The sequence below is a fragment of the Lepisma saccharinum genome, unplaced genomic scaffold (assembly GCF_977018435.1).
Source record: "Lepisma saccharinum unplaced genomic scaffold, izLepSacc3.1 HAP1_SCAFFOLD_117, whole genome shotgun sequence".
Lineage (NCBI taxonomy): Eukaryota > Metazoa > Arthropoda > Insecta > Zygentoma > Lepismatidae > Lepisma > Lepisma saccharinum.
Genome location: NW_028142937.1, coordinates 1,024,003 through 1,046,229, shown reverse-complemented (window position 1 = coordinate 1,046,229; position 22,227 = coordinate 1,024,003). Strand labels below are relative to the sequence as shown.

Sequence of the window (22,227 nt, the reverse complement as noted above, 5' to 3'; positions counted from 1 at the left end):
CATTTTTCAAAAGTTCAATAGTGTTAAATGAAGGTAAATTATGTGTGTTGGGGGTCATTAAGTTAAATTAAAATATAAAATTTAGAAATATCATACGAATACTACAGTTTTTTTCTATATATCTTCTAAACATCTCTTGAAGTGCTAAAGACTGCCACTGACACCATCCCTTAACACACTCTCCATGCTATTTTTCATGATACAAATATTTTTATCATACATGTTAAAATGTACAATATTCACTTCAATCATAGTGCATACCGTACATTCCACCCCCGCCCAAAGCAATAAAACTTGGGATCTGTTGACATTTAACGTAGATGCGGAAGGAATGTGGATAATGACATCAAAGTCACAGATTTCTGTCAAAAGAGAGGCTGCAACAGGAGCAAGGAAGGTACAGATAAAGAAGGCTCCTTATGAAAGAACATTCTAAAGTCTTGATAATCTTCTAAACACTTGCCGCTGCTTAGACTTCTGCTCATAAACAAGATGAACGAACGAAGTTGTGAACAAAATAATATATTCTGTCTAAATTTTCGCTCTTCACCTCAAATTAGAATACAAAATAGTTTTGCCTAATGCCAAGGGGAGGGGGTGGCGACCCTGTTAGGGGGGCTGAGCCCCTTTGGCCCCTGCCTGGCTACGGGCCTGGTCTGTCCCACTCTGGCATCATCTCGATGTTTATTCTTTTCCACTGAGGGGGGCCCAGTATTTTAATTGCAGGGGTTCCAGAGAACTGCGCTACGCCACTGGTCTAGGAGAAAGATTAGGTACGTTAGATTACTACCTATTTTGTTCTCTGAAAATGTGAATTTTTTAAGTGATTACGTAGAAGATTTTGTTCTTTTGTTCCCCTTAAGTTTAGCTCAAATAATTTGAATAGGTAATGATTATTATGAAGAAAACAATACATTTGTGTTTTCAACCTTTTTCATTTTCTTCACGCTCATCTATTTCATGAATAAAATAAAGTTTTATTGTGATTCGTTGCGATTTTCTCCCTCCATAAACAAAAAATAATAATAAATGAGCATTATAAAATCGCGCTGATAATGGCGCAAAATAAATGTACAGAAGTGGTTCACTGAAAAAAAACCCCTGTGAAATTGGAAAAATAATTATTCCCCCACTACTTAATATCGGAAACATTCAAAAACCATGTAAATGTGTTTGGACAATGGGACTTAATTTTGACCAATTTGTTTTACTGCGCTCAAATATTATGTGGGACAATAGCATTTTCTTTTTGTTTTCTCACAAACGATATTTGTGGAAATAGGGGGTTTCTGAAATAAACTATTCAATTTCTGTCTAGGAACATAAACAAGATTTATTAGTTCCTCTTGACAGTAGTGTATTTGAAGGAAGGGTGTCGGGATGGGATTTTTAGGGAAATGTTTGTAGTGCGAACTAGTAAAGAAAACGTTTATGACTTTCTTAATTAGCAAACCAACTGCAAAATTACTCGGGATGTTTTTTTTTTTAAAAGGGAGATAAAATATAATGAAAAGTGTAAGGGAGGGTGACCTAAGAGAATTATAGCTGAATGAAAGTGAGAATGCATAAATGCATTATCTATTGTTCTTTGATGTCTACAATGTGTCAGTTGTCAAAGGGAAATAGGAAAGAACATATTGTTTTTTTAAATTTGTTTAAGAGCCATTATTTTGACATTCGAACCAAAAAGTTATATTTGGATAGTTGTATTTTTTGATCTCCGTGATTTTTTTTATATGTTGAAGTAAGTCATGAGAAATGAATTTTGTGCAATTTTCAGACACTGGAAAAATTTTCCCTACCCTGTAGAAAATGTCAAAGTTCAAGGTCAAACCGTCCACTATTCATGAAAAGTGAAACATGAGTACGCTTGGAGTGCTGTATCTTGGAAAGCAACAACACCCCGAACTTTTGTTTTGATATACTGTTAGTATAAGACTGCTTGTATACATTTAATTGTTTTGATGGGCTATTGTTGCTTTCCATTGTTATGCGGCAACAAAGAGGGTCCAAAATGCAGTTTTTGCCTGTTTTCGGCCCTTAATATCTTGGTTAAGTAACACTACCCCAAATTTTGCTTACTGTTCATGGAAGCTCACTATTAGGGCAAGCTACCTGATATAGCACATTACTTGGATATTGACGCTGTTAGCAGATATAAACACTCAAAAATTGCGAAATCGGCAACTTTAGAATTAGACTTATCTCAAAAGAGCGGAAGGGTAGCAAAAACGTGGTATTCCATCTTGTAGCTGAATACATGTACTAACACATGGAAATAAAAAATCATTGGAGCCTCATCCCATTTTCGAGGAAAAAATATTCAAAATATTAAGAAATGTCAATCTAAATTATCACGCTTCCTCTCCTATCAGAAAGTGGAACGACCATTTCTCCTCCCTTTCTTTGTTCCAAATGGAACAGTCCATGTCTTGAAAAGTTGTGGGTTAGCTTTATTTCTTTGATGGATAAATTAGTGGTAATGCCACCTCCTTGCCATCAAAGGGCGGGACCCTTTGCAAAGTGGAGGTACAAGTGGTTAGGATTCCACTAAACTCCAAATCCCCAGTTCCGATTAGCCACCTTGTGCATAAACTGGGTTTAAAGACAAAACTCTACATACAGTGGCGTACCAAGGACATACGAAATGGGGGCACTTATACATTTTTACAATAGTCAGCCATTATTTCGCCACCTGTTCCTGCCTTTCACATTCTTTTTACTGGGCCAAAGGGAGATAATAATCTACTCCAGCCCCATTTTTGGCACGCCACTATATATTTTCTTTGGAATTCATGCGATGAGAGTATGTTTGTAAAAGATGCTGTATCATTGTACTAAAGAGAACAGAACTTTCCTGTAAAAGTCTGTACTTGTAACACCATACTGTGTGTGAGATTCCCAAAATAAACCAGTATCAATTCAGGTAAGCCTAGGAGCGGACTTCCTTGCGTAGTGGATGCCAGGGGTCCTGGGTTCGGATCCCTGCCTGGTGTTGATTGTTCTTTGTGAGTGTCCCTTCATCAATTTCATAAATCATCACTCATACTCACCGTCTTGATTGGCCAAAAGTGCCAGAAAAGCGACGTAAGTAACCTAGTATCAAGTAATCTCAAATAGGTCTAGGAAAAGTAGGTTTAGGTTATTTCCATCACCTTAATATTGTTCCTGCAAAAAAAATCAATTTATTTTTGTCATAATAATGGCCATTGTTTCAAAAGAATTTAAAAATATCAGACACAAATTTATATTTTTGGATGCTTTACCTTGCAAGCATAATGGTGTACTCCAGATGCGCTTGGTTTTCTTTGGATTGTGGTGCTGTGACCAGTTTTTTTTTAAAAAAAATTACGTGTAAGTAGGGAGGAATCCAGAATTTTTCTAGCAACGTGTTAATACAACCTCAACGACAACTGTTGCCTTTGCACACGGACATTAGATTTCAATTTAGAAACCATTTGTTTTCGTAAATCAGTTTCACTTCTTTTGAGTTTTGATTAAGTTGGTGTCTTAAGTCCACTTCATTCAAAGTAAGGCTAATTGGGACTAGACCTACAGTTTATAGTGGGATCCGAACCACTATGAGCCTCCATCGGGTATCGAACACGAGACCCCTTGATTACAAGGCGACGACGCTACCACTGCGCCATCTTCCAAATAAAAGGCCAAGTAATACCCAAGCTAGACAGAAATTAAGATGTAGGAGTTGTAATGGTCGGGTTGACCATTACTGGTTTTGTATTATTGTATTAATTAATTGCTGGCCAGCTACAAGGTGTAGGGTTAAGTAATATGTTTCCATGTTATTATTGCATGTAAGTGTATATGCTTATTGGATTGTGCTTTGCTGGATATTAGATTCCCCTGTTTTTTTTAGCTTCCCGGTTTGGGGGGAGCTAGTTGTCTTTCAAAAGGCCGTTGCAGTGGAAAGTTCCACTGCTACGGGGTTCACGTTCACTGACGTTTACCCCGACTATAAAAAAGAGCCATTTGGGCTTTAGAAAAAAAAAGTTTTTTACTACCTTCATAACGACGAAGACCCTTCGAAAGTCTTGTCCACTCAGGGTGGCTAGACTGAATGATTGAGAAGAAAATGTAATACTTGGCAAATGAACAGCTTCGAGAGTCTTAGTCCACTTATGGTAGCTAGACTGGTGACTGAAATTAATGTATCATTTGGCTAAGGAACATACTTCGAAAGTTTAGTCCACTTATGGTGGCTAAACTAATGATGGAAAATATATGTAGCATTTGGTAAGGCCAACCCCTGTTTGATATCCCCAAGATTCCCAATTAGCAAAAGAGTTGCATTTGTACGATATTGCCGAATCGCATCAGAATGTCTAGCGGGCTGAATGAGGATGCTGTGTAAGGAAACACAAGACTGGTCGGAACATCAAGTAAGTCGAGGGTAGGCCACAGAGATAGTTAGGCTAACTCTGCGTTAATGAAAGTATCAATGGTTAGGCCATAGGTACGCCTTTGCTTGAATTAAGGAACTTGGTTGATTATGTAAATGCACATACGGAAACACTTTGTAAATAATAGCAACGTATAATAAATCTATATAATCCTACTAGAAATGTTATGATTTGGTGAAGTAACTCCAAGAACTACAGTACTATCCATTTTTAACCAAATATTTTTTCACTTTCTGTACATGTGTAACGAACCAGGGACTAAAAATATATATGTTATGTGAAACCCCCCTATCGTAATTCCGGCGAAAATATGATCTGCTCGCTTGGCACCCAGGGTGAGGTGGAAGGAGAGATTGAAAGGATAATACAAGGGAAGTAATCCCGAGGGCCGGAGTTAAACCAGAGATTGGAGGCCGAACTTTCACAGAGTCTAGTGGTGGTGTTTTAGCTGTGTGTTAAATTTATCAATCTCCAAATTTTGTCTCTCTGGCTGTTGTAGTTCCTGAGATACTCACTTATGAGTGTCTCAAAAGCTATGGTTGACACGGAGGGACACGTTGGTTCTCGATGTTAATGTAGGACCTAACATTGTGACTTTAAATCAAGGTTTATCGTGTTCGATCCCCGATTGAGGAACTTTGCACAGTGGTTCAGACCCCGCTTTAAAATACAGATCCAATTATGGCGGTATCCAGGGGGAAGGGGACAATACCTACTTTCTAAAATAAATATAATGGCTAAAGTTTTAATATTACTTCAAAACTTATCACTCCTCATTTCGTTCGTTGCCTCATTGACTTTTCAAATTTCTCCCCTAACGATCGAAAAGAAAGTAAATAAAGTAGATTAAAATAGTCGCAATCTCGTACTATATGTTCTGTTGCAAGTGACCCAACAAAGGTCCTTAAAATCTCATGCCAGTCACGTTCCCTGTGCCGTCAAACAAATTCCGGCAATTGCACTTCCATAATTTTTAACTTAATTTTTCTTTGCCATGGTCAAGCGAAACCTGTAAACATTGATGTAAAATAGCCAGAAATATAAATAAATCATGCAATTCAACATTTAGATTTACTATTGTAGCCTATCGTTAAAGATAATCACGTTGCACATAAATACCGTCAATATCAATATAATCTATAATCTTTGTGGCCCTTTGAAGATCGTTGAATATCTTAAAAGAAGCCCCACGAAGTGGTTCACCCACAGGGTAAAGTCTGGTACCACCTTTGTTCGTAGAGTGCTTACTCCTAGAAGGGAAAGTGTTAGAACTAACAAGCGAAATACAATAAATGTGAAGAGAGTGAAGGTTTTCACTTTCTGAAGGGGGAGATCTCTTCACTTTCTCTTCTTGCACCCCAGCCTGCTAACTCCACACGTGCCATTATGTAACCCCTTAACCATCTGAGGGATGTTTCTCTCATTGAGGCCAATTCTTAAAGGCAGGCTCCTTTTTATTATGTTTTTGCGACTTTATGTGCAACACCCCTGTTGTTCCCCATCCCTCTGCACGCTTTCTCTGCCGACCCTTCTCTCTTAAATGTTTTAAACTTCTTCACCCCCATCACAGCCTCATCAATTTTACCAGAAGGGTTGGACATTCTGGTTCTAAAGATCGGTTATTTATGACAGCTTTCCCCATCTTTGGTGAGTTTTTGAAAATTACTTGATTGACCCCTAACGCATTTCGTTTCAGAGTCGCACCCTATTTTCCCCTTTTAGTTTCACGCTTTTCACTGAAAACAATATAAGGCTGAAAGGTCTGTCTTCAGTGTCCCCACACTGACCAATAGCATGACTCTAAACTGCACTATAGTTTCTAAAGTTCTTGCCTGAATTTATTGAAACTGATCAGTATTTGCTCACACATTGGACTGTTCAGAGGATGGAAGAATCCTACGTGCTGAAGGGTGAGTATTCTCTTGAACAACCACCACTGAAAATATTCATGTTTTTATATACTCCAGTGCATATGTTATTTGTTCCAAATTGCTTAACGTTTATTGCTATTTTTATTATTATTATTTATTTTTTTCAATTCGCAAGTTCAGAATATTTCCTTCTGATGTTTTTAAAGTATCGTGAAAGAGTTTTAGCAGACCAATATGAATATGAAACGGAAATTGTGTCTTCGGTCGTGTTTCTGGTAAAATAGATGCCAAACTCTGACAACACGCGCCTGTAGCTTGGAGTGATCTCTTGAGGAGGCGTACATGGGTTACAGGTGAGTGGGGGTGAGCTTGTTTCAAATGTAAAACATGATACTTTTACTTTCAATAGTTAAACAGAAATGAAACATGAACTGCAACTAGAGATATTTTTTTCCTTGTATTCATACATATAACCAAATTCTTCTATCAGAATTGTATTACTTTTGAGAAAAGTTGTTATGGTGGTTTCTAAAGCACTTTCATTGCGAGGAGAGCAAGTGAGAAGATTTTTCCTCTTCTTTCTATTTTTTTAAAATGGACAACAATATTAATTTTACCGGTGAGAGGGGCTAGTTTTCATAGTAATAAGAATGAAGTTGATATGACTAATATACAAATCAACGTGGTGCTAGCGCATTGAGCAAGAACAAATTACTATTTTTCTCTTTTAAAATAATCTATATTTTAAACTGAATTATTAGTTAAAATTTTGAAATTGAAGGGAATGCATTGTTCCTTCTAAATTGCTCCTAGTAAATGTTCTCGTTTGCGATATGAGAGATGCAAATTTATTATAGATCAATAAACTTATAAATTCTTTCTGACATGCATGTGAAGAAGTAGTATGCTAGGAAATTGTGAAATACGATGAAAGGGGTCTCGGTCCAGGTTAGGCTAAGCCTCCCTCGTCCCTGCCTAGCTACGGGTCTGACCACACGATATTATAAAATAAAAAAAAAGAAATGTGTAGAAACCCCAGTAAGTGGGTGGCGAAATACATATAATTTCATTTGGAATGGTTCCATATTCCATACTGTTTTTCTACTATTTGCTACCTACCCTTTAATACGTCGTTTTATTTTGAGAATATCTATAGCAAAGGGTCAACACCGGCATTAATTTTCCCGCTTGGTGCTATCGTGCGATTGTAATAGTCAGTTTTAACTCGGCATATGCGTGCGCTAGCAGTGCAACTATTTTACCAAAGCGCTTCATTTCAATTTGGACTTGATCTTTTTTACGCCGATTTTCTGCCACTTTTTGACTAATCGCGATGATGGAGATGAATGATCATCAGATGAACTGCATGAAGAGTCAGTAGCTTACGACTTTTGAGGCGAGTTTTGTCACAAATAGGAGTCCCCAAAGACCGAGTTTCCACTTTCTAAGCAGGGGTGAGTTTTCTCACACCAATCTAGGCTTTGTAATTATTCCTCTAGCAAATGTATGTGGTGAATATGCTTACCCTGGCTAAGGGAGTGTATTTACACCATTTCATCTGCATACAGTGCAAATGCACCCCCTAAGCTCGGGTGAGTATAACCACCCCTCATTTCGCGGGCGGATAAATGCGCTTCCCAAGTTCATGAAGGAAAACTCACCTTTGTTTAGAACGAGGAAACTTGCCTTTTGTGGACGTCTATTTGTTACAAACCAAAGTCACCCCTGTAAGGTGAATTTACAGAGTTTGTTTATCAGTGTACTCAAAGCTCTCGGCTACCGGGACGTACTTCATTTCAATTGAATATCTGATACTACATATAATATAATAATAATAATAATTAGAAATTCAAATGAACGTGTGTCGTGATTGCAGGGGTTTGGTGTAGGGTCTGGTCAGTGAAAAAAGGTTGAGAACTACTTCATGAATATATCCAAAAGCTTCGGAATCAGAATCATGTGTACATTCTGTGTCGTAATAATACAACTGGGATGGTGTTTTAAATAATACCATGAACTTTGGAGAAAAAAGACCCATTGCCACATCCTAAATACGTCCTTTGCAATGAAACCATTACTTTCATCTATTATTATTATTATTATTATAAACTTGGTGCATTTCTCTACTCGAAACAGCAGGCCCCTGTGGCGGAATGGTTAGCACATCACGCTACGACGCCAGGGGTCCCGGGTTCAAATCCCGGCCTGGCCATGGATGTTTGCGAGTGTCCTTTGTGAGTGTCCATTCATCAATTTCATCATATCATCACTCATCCTCATCTTCGCAAATTAGCCAAAAGTGGCACTAAAGGCGAAGTTAAATAAATCAAATCAATCAATCAATCAATCCACTTGAAACACCTGATGAGCTAATATCTGGCATAGTTGTATTTTGTCAGATGTCAATGAAGGACAATTTTATTCATGAAATTTATGTTGTTTTATCTTAAACTTTATCGGATTTCGGTAATTTGATAAACCCTCTCATGTAACAATTTCATCATTCATCATCATCGTCACGATTAAACAAAAAAGTAGAATGGCTACGTAAAATAAGAAAAATAAATTACAAATAAATATATTTTCCTTCTGGCATGCACTACAATGTATTTTCTGATGATTATAAAGTCTGATACACATCAGTACCAAATAAAATATTCATACAGTGCAAATGAATGGAATACAAGTAGAAAGGAAAATTTCTGCTTTCGCTAATATTTCTAAGAAAGTCCCCATGTAATATTTTTGGAAAAGTCATACATATGTAGAAAGTAGGGATGGCCAAATCAGGATTTTTTTTTAAAATCCGGGTAGTAAAAACGGAGAATCCGAATTCCGGATTTTGGAGGGAATACGGATTTCGGAGGGAATACGGATTTCGGAGGGAATCCGAATTTTGAATGAAATCCAGATTTCGAATTCGATCCATCCTGGCTCACGCTTATTTTAAATGTTTAAATAGTACGTAATTAAGTCTACTGAATATGTTTGCAGCTAATTCCAAACTGAGAAAGAGAAATTTTTGGCTAACTGAAAAGCAATGAGATCAGTGTTGTTGCAGTAGTATTGTACAACAGTTTTTTGTTTCCGCCAAACACGCCCACATTGCTCAATGACTCCTTATCTGTCGTAGCAGTTGCACAAGGGCGATATTTTGATAGATTGCGAAAATAATCGATGTCGTCCGTCACCTGTTTTATAGCCTCTTGGCTATCATTCCTATCTCTCCTATCGGATCACACTTTAAACTGTAGGTCTAGTCCCGATTGGCCTTACTGTGCATAAAGTGGACTTAAACCACCAACTCAATCAATCTATCTTTCCTGTGTGAATCTTGATTCTCTCATATATGTGCCCCTTCCCTGATGCCCTTCAATTGCTCAATTGAGGATGGATTGTGGTAAGATGAAGCAGACGATCACAAACACATATGGGCAGATCACACAACCACAAAAAAGCTCCATGTAGGATTGTACTGGCTGTGAGTCCAGACGCCATAGTCTCGTTAGTCTGCTAAATGCAGTCCAGGGTGCACTACGTGGAAGACATTCTGACATTGGATTGGTAGATTAGAGTATATTCTTAAATTCAAGAGACAATTATTGAAAATATGGGTCGAAATCAGTTTTCACTCCAAAATTCGCTTTCTCTCTGTAATCCGTTATCCTTCCACAACCTGTCTTGCCTCCGGTATTCTTCTCGCTCTGATATCCGGATTCCCTTCGAAATCCGGATATTATATTTTCCGAATCCGGATTTCAAATTTTCCGGAATCCGGATTTTTTGGCCATCCCTAGAGAAAGGTGGCTGCTTGCAAGTACGATTAAAAGAGAGACAATTTATTACATAAGATGAATTATATTAAATTAGATTATAATTAGAAACAGTATCACGTTATACATTCTGAGAAGGTTCAGTGAAACTACCTGGACAATTTTTTTTCTTGGATCAGAAATGACATTTCTGGCATTGTTTCTAAAATGGAACCCAGACCCTCAGGAGTCTTTTAAAGTTGTAAGTTTGCTAACCGCAACACGGTTTACTTCAAAGAAGGAAACACGTGGCCTTCATTTAGAACAGATTCCTTCGCGATAGCCACATCCCTCCTTATCCGACCCTCTCCCTCCCCCCTGCGGTGCACCAGCTGCGGCAACATACATACACTCAGGTCCTCATATAGTTTGTTGCAGAATCTACAGTTCGAGGACATCAATGTCCTCGCATCGTTGATAGAATTATGTGCGATGCGAGGACCTGTGCACACAAAACACAGGTGTACATTTGGTTATACAGATGACCTACAGTTAGAGGACCGTCCTCGTAATGTCTGTTACATGCCTGTAAGGAGAAAAGTTGTCATATCTTCGTTATTATTTAGCCATTGAGTATGCCGATGCGAGTGGTTTCATCTCAATAAAACGTCTTTCTTGAGCCCACTAATTGCAGTTGAGCCATGTCCTCGTATTGTATGGTAGGGTAGACAAATCTCTGTCTGTCTGTCTGTCTGTGTCTGTGTGTGTGTGTGTGTGTGAGAGAGAGAGAGAGAGAGAGAGAGAGAGAGAGAGAGAGAGAGAGAGAGTCAGAGAGAGAGAGAGAGTCAACAGCTTTTGTAAAGACTAAGTATACGACATCCGTGTCTTGCTTGGCATTCAGGCAATTGACCGCTTTGGTAAGCAAGCAAGGTTTGTGTCACAGGAAGCATGAGGGAGTGGGAGTGGGAGTGGGAGTGGGAGTGGGAGTGGGAGTGGGAGTGGGAGAGAGGAACGGAGAAACATGTGCAAGGATACGATTAGAAATTATTTTTTCATCTAGCAGTGCAAGTGCAAGAAGTAAGGAAATCGAGCGACTGGAAATAACATGAGTTTTGTTTCTGTGTTTGAGGATAGTGACTATATTTGCTTGCTTCCATGTATGAGGAAACACACCTTTGGAAAAGCATTTATTAAAGATTGTGCTTATTGGTTTGGATAGAATATGGACTAAATGTTTCAGAAATATCGCAGGAATATCATTAGGATTGGTAGCTTTGGAACTTGAAACAGATTTTAATAATTCTTGGACTTCATTGCAATTAGTCAAGGTTTGAAAGTGTGTGTAAGGAATAATGGGCCTAACTTCCGGTAGTGTCGTGGTGGAGTTCTTTGTAAAGTACGAGTTAAAAAGCGATGAACGCTCATCCTTTGTAGCAGACTTACCGTTCCAGGGGAAGGTCTTGAAGGGGAATACGGTCATGTTGCCGGCATAAGTTAATTAGCGTCCAGAATGTTTTAGGGATTTTAGAAACACTTTCTGTTACACTTTGAATATAATTATGTATTATAGTCCCTTTGAATTAAGTTTTTGCTATGCTTCCTTAAGTAAGTACAAATGTTCAGTGTATAAATGCTCGGAATTTGTTTCCAAAGGATCCACACATTCTTTTTGTTCATAATCTTAGTTTCTTCAGTATACCACACTGGGAATTGGGATATTGTTTGTTTTCCTTAGGAGCACGTGGTCTTTAATTACAGCCTGCACACAGTCCACGAGCAAATCCACTGCTTCCATCATTGTTGAAGGAATGAGGCTGCTGAAAAGAGAAAGTTGCTCCCAGTTGACTGTTTTCAAGTTGTAGACTGGTCTGCAGGATGGATAGGGCCTGGGGGCTTTTCCAGGGACTTGCTTGCAATTTGGCAAGCATGGGGGTGTGGTCCGAGGCAATGAATACTCACCGGGAGTGGCCTTGACCTTTGTGTGTGAGGACAGCAACAGGTCGATAGTTTCTGTATGCCTTGTGGGAAAATCTATATATTGTAGATTAACTTAGCATATAATAATTTATCCACAGAGTTTCCGGGTTCGAATCCCAACCTGGGCATGGATGTTTGTGAGTGTCCATTCATCAATTTCATCATGTCATCACTCAACTCCATCTTTGCAAATTAGCCAAAAGTGGCACAAAAAGCGAAGTGAAATAAAGCAATTCAATCAACTATTATTTATTCAAGTATGGATCACATAAATGATTCATCAGAAACAAATGAAATATGGTCTCCCGTTGTCAAAAGGTATTAATTATGACTTACACAGTGTTTCTGGTACCTTCTGATCAACCTTTGATCTTAGTCCTACACTGAAGTTGAGGAATGCCAGAATAGATTAATTGTTCACCAACAGTTGGAAAAAAAAACTTGCCCCAAATGTCGTGCTCAAGATGCAGGAATTTAAATTCTTGGAATTTAAACTAGGAATCCTGGGGATATTGGAATAAAGGGAAAAGCTATAGCTTAGCTAATATGTTAGTAGACTTTTCATCTTTTCCAGATGTAATGAATTAGTGACTAATGTGGAGTGTCAACTGTACAGAGAAAATGATTATTTTCTGTATGGACAGAAATGCAAAAGTCAAATATACAATGCAGATAATTCTCTGGATATTTTTAGATATATATGAAGTGTTTTAATTGAGAGATGAGATAGGACTCTGCACTGACTTCTGTGCAGAGTGGTTAGCACAGAGATCTACAATGCTAGGGGTTCCAGGTTCATATCCTAGCCTGGGCATGGGTGTGGTTTGTGAGCATCCTTTCATCAGTTGTATCATGTAATTACTCATTGTAATCTTTGTGATAAGCCAAAAGTGGCAGAAAAGCGAAGTACAATAAACCAAATCAATTGTAAGGTCCGCCCTGGATCGTACTTGGTTTTATGGGTCTATTGAGCCTCGGCTTCAAGCTCAGCATCTCTTCGGGGCTTGAGTCTCCTCGGCTCAATGTTCGGGTTAATCCAGCTGCTTCAGTCCTCGATGTAAGGTCCCTCGTAATTCTGGGTCAAAGGTTCTTGTATGATAATCATGTGTTTATTTTAACTTTGAAATGTCATCAAGTACACAGCACTTTTGCGTGCATAACAACATGCATTTGTTTTCTTTATACGCACGCCAGTAAGAATGTTGCGCCAGTCAGGCGAGAGCTCGCGAACAGTGTGGCTGCTCGGACGTTTATAGAAAGGCAGCTCCGGTGTGCATTGCGATATATACCAGAATATATTTTATTTGTTATTTGTAGTACTCGTGTTAGTGAATAAAACATCAAAAACACAAACATATGGTCCTCCATCGAGCCAAATAGTGATACGAATCAGTGCACAAACATTATCACGCGTACGTACAAGTTGATTGTGCAACGATCATTCAGCAGACTTCAGTGATTACGCAGTTTCATCCAGCAGTGTTGCCGTATCGACCACAAGCGACACCCGGAAAGCATCACTTCACACAGCATCGTAGAGCGCCGCAGAAAACACTTCAGCGACTTGGCAACAAGCAGGTGAGTTGCATGCTCATTGTTTATGTCTGGCTCTTTTTACGTCAATTTCAATTCCTTGTTTTTCTTGTATCCCATAATAAACACGCACAACAATGGAAGAATTACAAACGTTGGTAAAGCAAAGGGGAACCCAGAAGGGACAGGTGACAAGAATGCAAACATTTGTACGTGCCTTTGACATTGAACATGGTAACGTAGAGGAAATATGCACCCGTTTACAGCATTTAGAAACAATATGGGGTAAGATTCAAGACGTGCAACAAGAGATAGACATCTTGTCTACTGATTCTTGTCAGGAAGAGGTATGGGCAGAAATAGAACAGCTGTATTTTTCTCTTAAGTCAACAATGAGAACGATCATTAAAGATCACGAACTCGATAACACAGCAAAGCTGCAAAACAATGTAACGTCGACTTCGAGTTCACACTTGAAACTTCCAACCATGCATTTACCTACATTTGAGGGGGATTATAAGCATTGGCTGGCGTATGAAGACACGACAACAAAGACATTCCGCAAATACAGAAGTTTCAGTATCTGCACACTTCGCTCAAGGGGGAAGCGTTGCGTCTCATTGAAAATCTTCAGATCAGCGAAGCAAATTACAAGGTTGCATGGGAGCTGTTATTAGAAAGATATTCAGACAAAAGGTTGATTGCAGCTTCGTACATTGATGAAATCCTTCACATTAAACCCGTACATAAAGAAAATGCAACAGAACTCAGGGAATTCGTCAATACAGCAACAAGTAATCTAAATGCACTTCGAGCGATACAAATAGATGCGTCGTTAGAAGACATGATTCTTACGCAACATTTCGTTTCACAAGTAGACGTTACAACTAGAAAGGCATGGGAATTACAATGCACAGAATCTTCGTTTCCCACTTTGAAGGACTTTTTGTCATTTTTAGAAAAACGATGCCAAGCGTTAGAATCCATCAAAAATACGGTCAATTCAACTTCTGATAACAAACAAGCAGGCAAAAAATCGTACGTTAATGCAAAGCAAGACAAATTCACAAGAGCATACGTCACTACGTCGTCTCCGACGTGTCCATTTTGTAAACTGCCACATGCTATTTACAAATGTAAAGACTTCATTAATGCAAATCAAGTGCAGAAATATCAATGTTTGCGAAACAACAATATCTGTACTAATTGTTTAAATACAGGACATTTTTCAAGCGTATGTAAATCAAGCTCATGTAGAAAGAACCACAACACCTTATTGCACATAGATCGCGCAAGAGAAGCGTCAAGAAGATCGCAACAATCAGATACTCGTTCTGATAACTCAGAGCCTACTAACACAAGTCAGTACAATCAGAATGAATTTTCTTCACCACAAGCTTCGTATTGCACAATAAAGGGAAAACCTCAATCACACGTTTTGCTAGCAACTGTGTTAGTTAAGCTGAAAGATCGAACAGGAAGATGGATAAAATGCAGAGGGTTATTAGACAGTGCCTCTCAATCGAATTTCGTAACTTCAGATATGGTTCAACAACTAGAGCTCGCGAAACAAAGAAGGGTCGTTCCAATAAGAGGAATAAATGGTGCCACATCAGAAACCAGATCAAGTGTTGAAGTATGTTTGCAATCCACAATAAACGATTATTCTACAACCATAGAATATGCAGTGAACCATCACTGGCAATTTACCGACAGAAAAGGTTCCGTATGATGAATGGAACATTCCAAAAAATATTGCATTGGCAGATCCTATGTTTGCTATTCCAGGCAAAATACAATTATTGTTAGGTGCAGATGTTTTCTTTCAAATATTGAAGCCAGAACGTATGACTCACCCAAAGAACTTCCCAGTACTTCAAGACACGCAATTGGGCTTCATTCTATCTGGACGCATCCCACAACAATGTAACGCCAACACATCGATTACTTCATGTTTCACAATGACACATGACAATCTAAAAAGGCAGATAAGAGCTTTTTGGGAGCTTGAAGAATTAGGAACATCGGTGACAACAAGAGAAGAAATGGCATACGAACAGCACTTTGTAAACCACACCACTCGTGACCATACAGGGCGTTTCACGGTACATTTGCCATTCAAGGAGGCTAAAGAAACATTAGGACAATCATACAACCTAGCTTCAATCAGGTTTCATCAACTTGAAGCGAAATTGCAACGTGAAACAGAATTACGTCAAGATTACGTAAAATTTATGCATGAATATGAAGAACTTGGACACATGAAACAAGTTGAAGAGGAACGTCACACCTCAGAAGGAGTCACGTATTACATGCCTCATCACGCTGTAGTAAAACCTAGCAATTCTACAACAAGGGTACATGTTGTATTCAACGCATCAGCCAAGACAGACAACGGAAAATCATTTAATGATATTCTCATGATTGGACCAACCATTAAACCTGATTTGATGTCAATAGTCTTAAGATTTAGAACACATCCAATCGCTTTCACGGCAGACATCGAAAAAATGTATCGAATGATACAAGTGCATCAACATGATACTCCTTTGCAGAGAATCTTATGGAGAGACATGCCAAACGAAGATATCAAAATATATGAATTGCAGACTCTCACGTATGGGACAGTGCCAGCATCATTTTTAGCAACACGCTGTATGCAGAAGCTAGCACAAGAAGAAAGTTGTAATTATCCTCAAGCAACGAACATTTTAGCAGAGAGCTTTTATGTCGACAATTTAGCTAGTGGATCTCAACACGTACGACAAGCGGCACAATTGCAAGCCGAACTCATCGAGTTACTAGCTAAAGGAGGCTTTGTATTACACAAATGGTGTTGTAGTAACGCTGAGTCATTAAGAACAATTCCACCAGAATACAAAGATAACTTTCCAGTCCAATTACATTCGCAAAAAGGAGTAAACACACTAGGAATTTCTTGGAATCCTGTAGAAGACAAATTCATCGTTAGCAGTAAATTTACTTCTGGTTCTATAACAGTCAGCATTTCCACTAAGCGTCAAATAACAGGCATCATTTCATCCATTTTCAATCCATTAGGGCTGTTAGTCCAATAGTCATCAAATACAAAATGTTTCTTCAACGTCTTTGGCAGAAAGAAGTTGAGTGGGATCAACAGCTGTCACCAGAATTAATTACTGAATGGCAGAAACTGCAAGTGCAACTTCCACTTATCAATGAAATAAAGGTCGAAAGATTTGTACTACAAGAAGGTAACGTGACACAAATACAATTGCATGGATTTTCAGATGCAAGTGAAAAGGCATATGGTGCATACTTATATATTCGTTCCATCAATCAGCAAGGTCAAGTTTCAGTCAAACTACTTTGTTCAAAGTCACGCGTAGCTCCAATAAAGAAAGTAACATTACCCAGACTAGAACTTTGTGCAGCATTACTTTTAGCAGAACTCGTGCATGAGGCAATGCCAGATTTGCATTTGCAAATTGAAAGCACACATTTATGGACAGATTCTCAAATTGTTCTGTCCTGGATATCAGCCTCACCTGCAAAATGGAAAACATTTGTAGGAAACAGAGTTTCTAGAATTCAGGATTTAACAGAAATCCGTAATTGGAGACATGTATCTTCAAACGATAATCCAGCTGATTTAATATCAAGAGGTATTGATGCAAGCATCATGAAACGGTGTCCATTATGGTGGCAAGGACCCGAATGGTTGAAAGAGAATTCAGATTGGTGGCCTCATTCATCAATAAAGCTCAAAACTGAAGCGCCAGAAATGAGACGAATATCAACATTATCATTATTCATACAGAACAAAGAGACTCACATCATTGACAAATTTTCAAAATTGTCTAAATTATTAAGAGTTGTGGCATATTGCCAACAGTTTATTTACAATCTCATGAGAGACTGATTGGGCATCTCAAACACAATGAAGTGCAACGTGCATTACACACATGTATAAAAATTGCACAACAAGCGTTCTATTCAAAGGAAATCAGAGAACTTAACTCGAACCACGAACTTACAAATAAAAGTTGTTTGAAAACATTGTATCCATTCTTAGACAAAGATCAGATGCTAAGAGTTGGAGGATGTCTGGATAACAGTCAATTATCATCATTTGACAGCAAGCATCAGATGATATTACACCAAAAAGTAACCTTACAAAATTGATTGTCGAAGAAGATCACAAAAGACTTCTACATGCAGGACCACAGCTATTAATAAGCTCTTTAAGAGACAAATATTGGATTCCACGTGGCAAACAAGTAGTTAAGAAAATACTACATAAATAATCATAATCTCTTTTAAGCTAAAAAGCACAATTTCGTCGCAATTGATGGGACAATTACCTGCAGCTCGCGTTCAACCATCAAGACCATTTACCAATGTGGCTGTAGATTACGCCGGTCCAATACATGTCAAAACAGGAACCGTAAGAAGCAAAACAGTTACTAAATGCTACGTCGCCATATTAATTTGTTTATCAACAAGAGCGATCCATTTAGAAGCAGTCAGCAATCTCACCTCTGAGGCTTTTATTGCTACGCTTAGACGTTTCACATCACGAAGAGGAAAGAGTAGTAATATATACAGTGACAATGGAACCAACTTTGTTGGTGCGAACAAAGAGTTACAAGAACTTTTACGACTATTTCAATCAGAAGCATTAATAAGAAATTACAAGACTACTTATCACTAGAAGGTCTACAATGGCACTTTATGCCAAATGGATCACCACATTTTTCAGGACTCGCTGAGGCAGCAGTTAAATTGATGAAACATCATTTGGTAAGAATAATAGACAAGTCATCGATAACATTTGAAGAATTGACAACATTATTGTGCCAGATAGAAGCGTGTTTAAATTCAAGACCCATTTCTGTAATCTCACAAGATCCAACAGATCCAACCCCACTTACACCTGGTCACTTCCTCATAGGTCATCCTTTATCCTCGTTACCCAAGCCAGACATCTCCGAATTACCAGTCCACAGACTGACAAGATGGCAGAGAATTCAGCAGTTTCACCAACAATTGTGCCGTCGTTGGTCGAAAGAATATTTACATGGACTACAACAGAGATCCAAGTGGACTCGTCAGCAGAAGATTCAAGCAGGTACCGTTCTGATACTGAAGGATGAAAGACTTCCTCCCCTTGTTTGGAATCTCGGCATCATTGAAGCAGGATATCCTGGTAAGGATGGACTTGTTCGAGTTATCGACAAGACTAAAGGAGGTGTATACAGAAGACCAGTAGTCAAGATTGTACTACTTCCCATCGAAGATGATTTTGAACAATAGTTTAGTGTTCAGTGCAGTTTAATGTCAATATAACAATTTGCAGTTATAAAGTGATGAAATTTAATCACATCACAGTGAAGTACAGTATAATATATAATTTTGGTCTATTGTACGACCAAGAAGGGGGGGGGGGAGAATGTATGATAATCATGTGTTTATTTTAACTTAGAAATGTCATCAAGAACACAGCGCTTTTGCGTGCATAGCAACATGCATTTGTTTTCTTTATACACACGCCAGTAAGAACGTTGCGCCAGTCAGGCGAGAGCTCGCGAACAGTGTGGCTGCTCGGACGTTTATACAAAGGCAGCTCTGGTGTGCATTGCGATATATACCAGAATATATTTTATTTGTTATTTGTAGTACTCGTGTTAGTGAATAAAACATCAAAAACACAAACAGTTCTCAATCTGCTTATAGATCTTGACCAAGATTCTACAAGTAATCGACAATCCTTCTTCCCACTAGGTTCTGTCGATATCCAGTTAAGTATCCAACTTCCTTTTCTCTTTTCAGCCTCTGACCAGAGAACCGAAAATTAATCCGTGACCACAGAATAAGAAAAGGAGTACCCTGACCAGGGTCACAAACATTTGACTACCAACAGTCTATCAGCCGATCCCGAATTCCGGTATATCTCAAGACAATCACAACCCTCTCAATTATATCTCCTGACCAGAAGCATAGAACAGAGAGAATATAAGCCTTCTGACCAGAAGAGCTAAGTAACTGTCCTAAGGTAATCCCAGAATGAACTAATTCCTAATATCGAAGTGGATGTAAACGCAGAAGTTCGAATGTTGAAAGAAAAGACGGTTATACGAGTTCCGCATTTATCAGAAGTTCAAATACAAAGGCCACGGGCCACCGAGCTTCGCTGCTTATATAGGATTTCTCGGTGCCGTGATGGATTTATAAACTTTTATCTTAACACCAATTTTACATCACAATAAAATACAAATTAATTAAATATCAATATGAGGAACATAATTAGTTACATGTCAAAATTACTATTTTTACCCTTTTGTGAATATTAAATATGCAATAGAATTTTAATTGTTACACTCAGTATTTAATTTGACCAGGGAGTATGGCTTCTTTCAACTCCCCTCTCTCCCTGCAACGGCCACGCGATATGACAACAAAGAAAGAGAAAAAAATTTACAACGTCAAAATGTTAAGCAAAAAAAATATTTATATACAGGTTTTGTTTTGCGCGGGCATAACTTTCTTTTGCGTTAACATAACTAAATTCTGAATACACTGTCTTGCAGTAAAAGAATCAGGGATTATTATGATATAAGTCTAATTATTGTCCGCCAAGGGACAGGACAGATATAGCGTGGGAAAGACAGCCTATTCTTTCGTCTTTTCCCTGTGACAACGTTTTCATAAGGTTGAGTCTGCCTGGCTCTTACACAATAGCGTTATCATTGTTGTCACCGATAATAAACTTCCAGTTCAGCTTGCTGGCAGAAAGAAACAAATTCTTGGAACTTATATCTAACACCAGGATGAATGTTTTATTCTTTTTATATACGAGGTGCGTTCCACATTCCTTGGTAATTAACCATTTACCTATATAATTATAAGTACAAAGCAAAGAAAATTTGAAGTTTATATACATATTTGTAACGTGAACACTGCTACACGTTACACAATGAATCAACAAGACATTGCCAAGCCTCATTTCAATACAATTGAAGGTCTCGGGTGTAAAACATGGTAAGTGACATTTTGGTAATTTTTGAGTTGTATAGTAAAATATGCCATCCTTCAATTTTCAAGTGAAATTGCTATGTCAAACAATTTGCATTGGACTCAGTGAAGCTTTCTTGCATTGTTGTCACCAATAATAAACTACCAGTTCAGCTTGCTGGCAGAAAGAAACAAACTCTTGGAACTTATATCTAACACCAGGATGAATAGGTTTTTTTATACGAGGTGTGTTCCACATTCCTTGGTAATTAACCATTTACATATATAATTATAAGTACAAAGCAAAGAAAATTTGAAGTTTATATACATATTGTAACGTGAACACTGCTACACGTTACACAATGAATCAACAAGACATTGCCAAGCCTCATTTCAATACAATTGAAGGTCTCGGGTGTAAATCATGGTAAGTGACATTTTGGTAATTTTTGAGTTGTATAGTAAAATATGCCATCCTTCAATTTTCAAGTGAAATTGCTATGTCAAACAATTTACATTGGACTCAGTGAAGCCTTGTAAAATTGGTAAACACAACATGAAAACAATTTACAGAATAGCTTCTAATAACCTATTTTCTTAATAAATTCAGAAATGACCAAAATGTCACTAAGCATGTTTTACACCTGAGCCCTTCAATTATAAGTTACTATTACTAACCTGAGCTGCATCTGATATATCCATCGGCGATGGCTTCCTCTGAAAATAATTTAAAATAAATTTCAACATTTTTATTGCAATATTAGTACTTGGCAAAAACATTTATTATGTACAACATTATTATAAATCAGTGGAGGCTGCTGATATTGTTGTAGAAAGAGGTTTCTCTTTCCTTGACTGAACTTCAAAAGGAAGGATCGTAACCCTGATAGGATGAAAGTTGTAAATAGTTTACTGACTAAGAGTTTGTCTCGAGTGTCTGATAAGGAACTTGGGGGAACAATAGTGGACTAAAATATTGTTCTGAATATCACAATTGGGAAAAGGGGAAGAGAGAATACAGGAGGATACTTAAAAAATACAGTTATAATAGTACTGGTCAACATGGGTTTCAATGTCTCATAGTTGACTGTTGTCTCTGAATAATTTCAGCACGTTGATTCTCCATGAATGTTTCCAACGTAAATTCACGTTCTTCCCTTGCAGCTTACGTTGGATTTGTGACGTAATAAGGGGAAACGAGAAAATTAAGGGGAGGGGAAACATTCATGGAGAATTGACCTTCATGTGGATTGAGATACACAGTTGGGTAGGAATGGCCAAACCTGCATGTTGCATTGTGATTCATGCAGGTTTTTTAGATTTTTAACTTTTTTAACTTTTTTACCTGTGAATAGGTCTACTGTACAAGTTTTTTAGGGAACAACTTGCTTTTTACGTACTTCTAATAGCAAAAACTTAATATTTTAAATGTATCCTAACCAACCCTTAACCACAATCCTCATATTACATTTTTGATGCAGTACTATGCCAAGTACCTAGTTTTTTATATGAACCTGAGGAAGGAGATAGCCAATCTCTGAAACGTCGTTCTACAATAAGAACACTATACTCACATACGTAAGTACAATTTTTAACTTTCCTTTTTTTATATTCTGGATTTTTGAGTAACACGCAACCTACCTACAAAAAAAAAAATTCTCCAGGTGTAATTTCCAAATA

General features: G+C 38.0%; 1 protein-coding gene across 1 annotated transcript in view; it reads right to left on the bottom strand.

Annotated features, from left to right (window-relative positions):
* LOC145982327 (uncharacterized) overlaps positions 1 to 22,227 on the bottom strand; it is a 111,074-nt gene that overhangs the window by 74,277 nt on the left and 14,570 nt on the right. Inside the window, exon 3 of the mRNA XM_083115888.1 lies at positions 21,226 to 21,264. Coding sequence (XP_082972014.1) covers positions 21,226 to 21,264 — 39 coding nt within the window. The remainder of the gene's footprint in view (positions 1 to 21,225; positions 21,265 to 22,227) is intronic.